The sequence below is a fragment of the Zingiber officinale genome, chromosome 1B (genome assembly GCF_018446385.1).
Source record: "Zingiber officinale cultivar Zhangliang chromosome 1B, Zo_v1.1, whole genome shotgun sequence".
NCBI classification, from domain to species: domain Eukaryota; kingdom Viridiplantae; phylum Streptophyta; class Magnoliopsida; order Zingiberales; family Zingiberaceae; genus Zingiber; species Zingiber officinale.
In genome coordinates this window covers 15,679,752-15,689,335 of record NC_055986.1, presented here as the reverse complement: position 1 = coordinate 15,689,335, position 9,584 = coordinate 15,679,752, and the positions used below count along the sequence as shown (strand labels likewise).

At 40.2% G+C, this 9,584-nt stretch overlaps 1 protein-coding gene across 1 annotated transcript; it reads left to right on the top strand.

Moving 5' to 3' along the window:
- The first annotated feature begins 5,514 nt into the window (after window positions 1–5,514).
- Window positions 5,515–7,257, top strand: LOC122051509 (expansin-A4-like). The gene is made up of 3 exons (XM_042612689.1): window positions 5,515–5,788; window positions 5,866–6,178; window positions 6,595–7,257. Exons 1-3 carry the CDS (start codon window positions 5,641–5,643, stop codon window positions 6,902–6,904), a joined length of 771 nt encoding a protein of 256 aa, XP_042468623.1. The 5' UTR covers window positions 5,515–5,640; the 3' UTR covers window positions 6,905–7,257.
- Window positions 7,258–9,584: the final 2,327 nt, after the last annotated feature.

Below are 9,584 nucleotides of genomic sequence, written 5' to 3'. Positions count from 1 at the left end.
GCCTTTCAAGTTGTTTCAAGTCTTCCATCTTTAGTAATTTGGAACACAAACTAGAAAAGAACATTGATAGCTCAACAAGAGCTTCATACACTGATTCTGAAAGTAATCCACGTGTTGCAAGAGGAATAAGATATTCTAGCAAGATGTGACAATCATGACTCTTTAAACCTGAAACCTTGTTCTCCACCTGAAACCTTGTTCTCCCTAACATTTATACAATTCGCAATGTTTGAACAAAAGCCATCAGGCATTTTTAATTGTTTATGAAATAAACAAAGCTGATGTTTCTCACTAGAGGACAATGTGTAAGGTGCTGTGGGAAACTCAAGATCATCTCCTATTGCAACAGGAGGTAATTCAGACCTTATATTCAAGAGTTGTAAATCAAGACGTGTTTTGTGGTTATCTTTGTAGGATCGAAAAGAATTTAGATATCTCCACAATGGTATGATATTGTCCACTTTAGGCTTAAGTCCTCATGATTTTGCTCTTGGGCTCTTCCCAAAAGGCCTCATGCCAATGGAGATATCTTTTCTCTTATAAACCCATGATCTTTCTCATGTGTTTCCAATATGGGACTATGTTTGCAACCTTGCAACCCCAACAATCTTTAGTTTTGCCTTTAATATCCATAATTGTTCCAAGAACACTGTCACATATATTTTTCTTAATATGCATCACATCCAAATTATGCCTTAATAACAATGTTTCCCAATATGGTAGCTCAAAGAATATACTCTTCTTATTCCAATTATCACCCCGTTTGTCATGAGATATTTTTGTCTTTCTAGTAGTATCCTTACTTAAGATTATGCCTTCCAAATCCTGAACTTGACTTAAAATATCTTTTCCAGGAAATGATTTAGGTGGCAATCTCATTTCAACTGTACCATCAAAGGAATTCTTATCCTTGCGCCATTTGTGGTTCAATGGGAGATAACGTCGATGACCCATATAACACTCTTTACCACCATTTTTCAATCTCATTGAGCAAGTATCCTTATTACAACAAGGACATGCTAAATTTCCTTTGTACTCCATCCAGATAAATTTTGTATGCCGGGAAGTCATTAATTGTCCACAACAAAGCAGCATGTAAAGTAAAATTTTGAGAAGTTGATGTATTAAAAGTTTCTACTCCAGTGTGCCACAACTCAAGCAATTCATCGATCAACGGTTGCAAATAGATATCAATTGCATCTCCACTACTCTCTGGACCAGGAATTAACATGGATAAAATGAAGTTAGACAAGTTCATACACATCAATGGTGGTAAATTATAAGAAATAAGGATCACAGGTCAAATGTTATATGCTGTTTTTGCATTTGCAAATGGTTGAAACCCATCACTTGCGAGACCAAGTCTCACATTACGAGCCTCTGAGGAGAAATCTTTATATCTTTCATCAAATGATTTTCATGTCATAGAATCAGCTGGATGCCTTAGAATTTCATCATCAACTCTTGCATCATTGTGCCATCTCATGTAAGGGGCAGTTTTTGAACACATAAATAACCTTTGCAGCCTTGGTTTTAGTGGGAAATAACGTAATATCTTCTTTGGAATCTTCTTTCCATTAGCTTTGAATTGAGTTCCCCCACTATGCCTTTCCTCCTTCCATCTAGATATTCCACACACTTCACAAAAATCCAAGTTTTTATGGTCTTTCCAAAATAACATACAATTATTTTTACAATCATCAATCTTTTCATAAGAAAGGCTGATATCTCTAATAAACATTTTAGCATCAAAATATGAATCTGGAAGATCAGAATTTTCTGGTAATATTTCTTCCTTCAACGATTGCAACAACATGCTAAATGATTTATTTGTCCATTGTCCAACATTTTTGAGATGAAGTAACTTTATTAATGCTGACAATTTTGAAACCCTTGATCCTTGGTACAAAGGTTCTTTTGAATCATTTAATAATCTATAAAAAATTTTAGCTTCATCATTTGGTTCCTCACTAATATTAGCACCGTTTGAATCGTCATAATGTGGATGTAAGATCTTTCAGGAAGTAATCATTATCATCTACTTCAGTTTAATTTCCTAATTATGTAGTTTCAAATCATCCTCTGGCTTTTCTCCATGATGATACCAAAATCTATAATTTTGGAGTATTCCATAAACAATCAAATGCATTTTAACAGATTCCCTAGATCCAAAATGTGCATTTGCACATTTAACACATGGGCATCGAATTTCATTTGCTTCAAAAGATTTATCCATTTCTTATCGGGTGTCATTCTATATTCAAAAAGGTGGATAAATTTAACTATAAATCATATTCGAATGATCCCTACTGTAGAAAACGAAGAGGAAATAAGTAATCAGATTCTAAGGATCTCTGCCATAGAAAACGAAGAGAAAATACAAATAATCAGATTCTAAACTTCTCTGACATAGAAAACAAAGAGAAAACACAAGTAATTAGATTCTAAAGATCACTATGGTAGAAAACGATGAGGAAATACAAGTAATCATTCTAAGGACCTCTGTCATTGAAAATGAAGAGAAAATAGAAGAGGTAATAGAAAGGAAGAAAGGAAAATATCTCACATGAAATAGGAGCTTAGAGATTGTCGTCGGACTGCCGATCTCTTGATTTTCTATGTGACGGTGGAACTATAGTGAGGAGTCGTCGTTGCGTGCTCAAATCCCTAGAGGTGGAAGGGAACACAGACCTATAGGGAACCAACAATGTCACTGCAGGAATAGGGTTTCCCTACGCGCTGGACCTGCTGATCTCTTGAGCTCGACGACAACAGCAGAACCCAAGGAAGATGAAGAGTCGTACGTGCGCGCCCTGCTAACCATTGAACCAGCTGATCTCTCGAGCTCAACAACAACGATAAAAAGTGAGGAAGATGAAGAATTGCGCAAGCCCCTGATGCCCGCCGAACCTGCGCTCCCTTGCTGTCCGTAGGACTTGCGCACCCCTATTGCCTATCAGATCTGCTGATATCTCGAGCTCAACGGCAATGGAAGAAGGCGAGGAAGATGAAGAGTCATGCGCGCAAAGAAGCAAGGGGAGTTTGGGGGCTTAGACGCATATAGGTGGCAAAAATAAGGGTTGATGCATTTAGGGGAAAAAATGAGCGTGGGTTGGATTAGGATTGGGGCTAAACGCATGGGATTAGATGAGGGTAGAGTTTAATGCTATTTACTTTATTTGAGTCAAACATTATCTCAACCGTTGGATTATAAGATAGTTTAGTATCTTTGATTTGATTTATCTCAACCATTGAATTAGGAGATATTTTTGTGTCTTCAATTTAATTTAAATCTCACTTTTCGAAGCCTTTGATTTTTTTATTATTATTTTTAGTAATTTTATATTTTCTATTTTTGGTATATTTATGTCACTTCTATATTCATGTGTGAATTAACGAAACTAATATTATCCACTATGTTAATTTTTATTATAATTTTTTCTTAACTAGTTAGAATGTTGCAATAACGACGGGAGGAAATTCCGTCGTTAAAGGCATGACATTAACGACCAAAATAACAAATACAGTCGTTAATGCCAAAGCATTAACGACATGAATAAATACCGTCGTTAATGCATACACATCAACGACGAGCACTAAATCTTGTCGTTGTTGAATCATCAATAACGACGGTATTTGATACCGTCGTTAAAAATAGTTTTTTTAGTAGTGTTACTAGTTAGCTAGTGCATTTTTTGTGATAGATTTTGAATCACCTAGAACCCTAAACGCTATAATCCTAATTTTAAAACCCTAAATTCTAAATCCTAAATCTCAAACCCTAAATCCTAAACCTTAAACACTAAACTAAAACCCTAAAATCTTATACCCTAAACCCTAAACAGTATAACTTTCATTGAGATAGTACTCATGGTTTGTAATTTGTTATAAAACGGCCAAAAATTTCAATCGCTAATTTTTTTATCGTTGACATTATTTAGCGACGGATTTTTTTTTCCGTCGCTAAAGTTAGCGACGGAAATTGATTGTCGTTGCTAAATTTAGTGATAAAAATTTTAGTTCCATTACGGATATTTTATTTTTGTCTCTAAATTAACAATGGAAATAAAAAATTTGTCTCTAAATTAATAACGGAAATAAATAAAAATCCGTGGAAGCTATGAAGTTTACCTTTAATAACAAAAAATCCGTGGTCTTTCCCTATCTTTTACTTCAATGGGGACAAAGAATTATTTTGTCTCTTGCCTTTCACCTATGAGGTTTCTACATTACGAATACCTTTTTAACACTTGAAGAGCATAAAGTTTGATACGAGACTTTTCTTTCAAATCTTACTGTAAAAGGTATCAGGAGGGGGATCTCCTATTCTCTTCTTAACTTGTGAGGTACCAGAACGAGTTTTGATGGAAACTTCTTCGCTATTCCTTTGTCCTCCAGTACTCCGATCCTTTTGGTGGAGCTGAAGGTGTTTACAGTGTTTCAGAGTCATGGTGGAATCAATTCACGAGGGCATGCGATTTCACTCATTAGTACGTTGAAACTTTTCATACGAGGGGGGAAAATCGTCCTGATCACAAAAACTTCTTTACATTTGAAATGGACACGAAGCAGAACAACTTTATAACCCGATCAATATTGAAAGGACCTACCGGATCAAGCCTCGCTCCTTACCTGCTACATCAAATTTGTAGTGAGCTGATACTTCTACTGTTCTACACTACAATGCTTGAAACTAATCCAACAGCTGAAAAGTAAACTGGGTTCAACTTGTTCAGCCTAAAATCAAAGTATCTAAATTCTCTTCGATATTTTTAAGCTTCCAAAATAAGTGTCTAGGTCTAGCACATAATATTAATTAACACTGGATACGATCACTTTTAAGAAAATATGGGGGAAGCTGTTTATTTAGCACAGCTTTAAAGTCTAATTACAGTTCATGATAAGATAACGTTGCTTGTTCCAAGCTCACGGCCATAAAATTTAGATCTCACATCGTGAAATCTTTATAGTTTAGTGTGACATTTTCTTAATAAAAGAAAGTAGTGAAATTTTAGGTCGTGGAGTAGGCAAATTATGTTTTACATTCGAAGATCCCATTCTTGCAGGTTAAAAAACTTAATCGTCCCGACCACCGGCACAAGTTTTGCCAGTTGCCACCGTGGCTTGTTGGTCTTAAATTTAAAAGAAAAATCCGCGGGACGTCAATTTCACTGGAACACCGACCGACAAATTGACATCTGATGGGACGCATCTCCATCAACAACTCCGATCGCAAGGAACCCAACAGTTGGTGTTCACATTGCAGCATATCGTATGCAACCGCCTTTCTACACAATCCCCGAATCCGTCTATACTTGCCGCGGCCCGACCCCACAAACCGCGGCGCAACCCCGCGCCGTTCCGTTCCCTCGCGCAGCACCTTATCGCGAACCATGTTCTCTTCCCTCTGCCCTTCCCCAGCGTCTCGCTACACGACGACCTCAACAGTCTCGCCGTGGCCAACCACCATTAACGTTGCTCATCTCTGTGGGCCTGTCTTCCAGTTTTCACTTTAACTTTGTGCATTGAATTTCTCCTCGCTGCTATTGTTCTCCTCGCTCACCTCGCTTGCTTGCTTTTAAGTACTCCACCTGCCTCCCCACTTCCTCCCATTCCTCATTCAATTCTTCCCCTTACTCAATGGCAATTGCCGCAGCACTATCCGTGCTGGTGCTCGCATGCTCTGTTTTCCTGGCCGACGCCCGCATTCCTGGCGTCTACTCCGGCGGCCCCTGGCAGAGCGCCCACGCCACTTTCTACGGCGGCAGCGACGCCTCCGGAACCATGGGTATATACACATTTCGTCTCCTTCCCCTGTATTCTCTTAATTGCTTGATGTTTAGCGATTTAAGCTGTCTGTTGCAGGAGGGGCGTGTGGGTACGGGAACCTGTACAGCCAAGGGTATGGGGTAGAGACGACGGCACTAAGCACGGCGCTGTTCAACTCGGGGCAGAGCTGCGGGGCGTGCTTTGAGCTCCAGTGCACTGACGAACCGAAGTGGTGCAAGGGCGGCAGCATCGTCATCACGGCCACCAACTTCTGCCCGCCGAATTACGCGCTGCCCTCCGACAACGGTGGGTGGTGCAACCCGCCTCGCCAGCACTTTGACCTCGCCATGCCCATGTTCCTCAAGATCGCCGAGTACCGAGCCGGAATCGTCCCTGTCTCTTACCGCCGGTAATGATACATCGCCTCCTCCTTTGCTCTGCTTTTTAATTAAGCGGAAAAAAAATTCGTTGTGCGGTTTACTTAGTTTAATGGTTGATTAACCAATTAAAAGGTTTTTTAAAACTAAGACAAACTAAAAGGAAACAAACGTGCCACGACTGCCGCAGTGCGGTAGTTCTAATGGTCCCTCCTTGTTGAACATGACATGTTCGCCGACCACTTGCCGCTGCGCCCATCAAATCTTCTCCCGCCCGTGATCTGTTGCTCCACTCCGCCAGCAATTCACGCGTCCCAATGCCGAGGTGAACATGGAATACCGAGACCGCCGCATGTGCACGAGCAGACTACTTGGCCCATTTCCTTTCCGCACCGCAAGTGTTTGTCAAATCGTCAAAGAGAAATTGACCTCACGTCTTAAATGGCAGGGTGCCGTGCCGGAAGGCCGGTGGGATCCGCTTCACTGTCAACGGCCATATGTACTTCAACCTGGTGCTGATCACCAACGTGGCCGGCGCCGGTGATATCGTGCGCGCCAGCGTGAAGGGGTCCCGCACCGGATGGGTGCCCATGTCGCGCAACTGGGGCCAGAACTGGCAGTCCAACGCCGTCCTTGTCGGCCAGGCCCTCTCCTTCCGAGTCACCAGCAGCGACCGGCGCACCTCCACCTCCTGGAACATCTCCCCAGCCAACTGGCAGTTCGGCCAGACCTTCTCCGGCAAGAACTTCAGAGTCTAGTTTAGTCTTTCTGCGCCAATGCGCCGAACGCCTAGATTAATTGTATCCCTCCTGGTGCTGCACCGACCTTACCTCTCTACATATGGTGTCTTATTTTTTAATCGTCCGGCGCCAATCCCTCGGTCTAAGTAGATGAGAAGAACCGCGAATTTGCTATAGTTTTTAGTAGGGTTCTTTTCGTGTGTGGTGTCTTGATGTCATCTAATACTAGCGGCGGTGGTAATTACGGCAGTAGCAACAGCTGAAGTGGCTGCAGATCAAAATGGTTCATGTAGCCCGCAGCTGCTTAATATACATATATAATTGTCTTATTGTGATTGCAAGTTCTAATTTGGTGTATTTGATCTAGTTAAGCTCATGTTTCAGTTCTTAAAATTGGGAATGGGAATTAGATTGAGTAAATTAAGACCCACCCTTCTGACCTGGTTGCAAAAGGCTTTCCTAGGCCTCGCTAGCTGAAGTAAAAGTGGGTTGCCTGTGATTTTTGCTTCTTCCAATTACTTTTTTACGACACCGACTAGAGACCAACCTGCTTCCGTAACGAAGGGATTGTAACGTGCCCAACCACTACGCAGATACTCGTTTCTCGACGAAGCTTCCTGCGCGCTTTTATTTTCCTCACGTTTGTAAAAATAAAACTAAGATGCCATCGTAGCACGATCACATCACAGATCGAATAGTGATGTTGGTCGTCTGAACGCCCTGCTAATGCTCATCATCAACAAGTCGACATCTACATGGGAGGCAAATGTCGTGAGGACTAAGAGCTTAATGTATAACGAACTTAACTAATTAGAAAGATAAGTGAAACTATATCGTGTATAACGCACTGATAAATATTAGCGTCAGCCAACAAAATAAAAAAAGCGTGATTGGGTTGATATGACATTTTACTTGAGGATGACAGTTTGACTGTAATGGGATAAAGGATTATATTCTAGAAAAAAAAATTAGACCACCCGTAGATATTTGATAAACTGACACGGTAATCTACTTCTATAATCGGATGATATAATATAAGAAACATCTGGTATAAATATAATCACGTTTTTACTACCATGTTACCGATTGGTATGACACTTGTCAGCAAATAGCAAACGGTGGCAGATTCACCCGCCCTGAAGTAGGCCACATGAAAAGCCGCTGCGCTCTACAGTGGTAGATGGTCCCTCCCTGCAAGTAGCCCAAACAGCCCTCCCATGTGCCTCCTGATCGTAGATAGGCTTCCACAGACCTCAATCCAGCTAAAACCCACACACTTCCCCAGATGGGTGAATCATTTCAAGCCCATAAAGCATGCAGTGATAAAATTATTTTGTAATTTGATATGAACTCTTATCTTATGAACCCGGAAGCAAGTTGTCATGAAAGAAAGGATGATATAATATTTTTTTTAAAAAAAGTTAATCTCTAAATATATATAAATTGTTCAATAGATAAATCAGAGGCACTTAATTGGATCCTAGTAGAGACCTTTAAAAAAACATTGAGAATGGATCCAACAAGTCTAGCTTAGATATGCTCAAACAAATGATTGAGTGATGATAAAATTGACAAAGAGAGAAAATAAACATTATCTTGTAGACGAAGGTACAATATGCCTTTTTTACATTGTATTCGGAAGGAATCTTTGTGGCGAGGAGATGTGCTATTCTTGCAAATCAGAAATGCATCAAATTGTTACGAGACATGTGCTCAGAATCCTAGGTGCGCTGGTAGGTAGCGGTCACGATTGCAATTGGAATCATCGTTATAATGACTTTAGTATGTACACTTCGAGTAAAACTTATGAATTGCTTATGAATTTATTTAAATTTACTTATTTATTGATCCCTGCAGCATTGCTGGAATATAAATATTGGTAAAAAAAAGTAAAGAGCAGCAGCAGCAGCAGCTGCAGTCGAAGTCAGTAACGAGGGCAGCGCATGTGCAGCGCATTGGTGTTTTATGGCAGCGATGAGAGCAAGTGCATGTGCAACAACATGGTTCCATGGATGGAGAAGCGTTCAGAGATGGGACCAGCTAGTAGGGTGACCAGTACTGATGGCAGGATAAGCTAAGGTAAAACGCGAGCAAGTGTAATTTTTAAGGGAGACTTCACCAACCAATGATATAGATAATGAGCCTGCAAGAAAGAGTCAAAACATGTTTGAGATATCAGAGGTCAGAGGTGGCCAGCACATGGAGTGCAGCATGGACTCCGCACTTACGGCAAGGGACTTAGGGCTTAAATCCAGTTATGTGTTTCTTAAAACGACTCTTAATTTGAATCAACTCTCACTCTCGGGGAAGGGAGCAAAATAGCAAAAGAGTTTTTGAAAGGAAAGAAAGAATATCGAAGAGTGAAGGTTATTGACCATCTCTTTGCAGTTTAGAAAAGATTCGCAATGTTTGCTTTCTTTCCACTGCCTTAATATTTTTAAACTTATTGAGTTGAAAATATATTGATGTTTATTAAGTTAGTGGCGGAGAAATTGTATCATCAGTTCGTTTGTACTATTTGTCTATCCAGGTTGTTTAATACTGATTTCATCTCGATATCTGATGGAGGTAGTCAATGCATGTAAAACGCAATGATTAATTTGTTTTTATTTTCTTTTTGATTTGTAAAAGGTGTTGCTTTTTCAAATCAATTTCAATGCGAGATTTAAAAAGTCTTCGATCGTAACACTGATAAAAA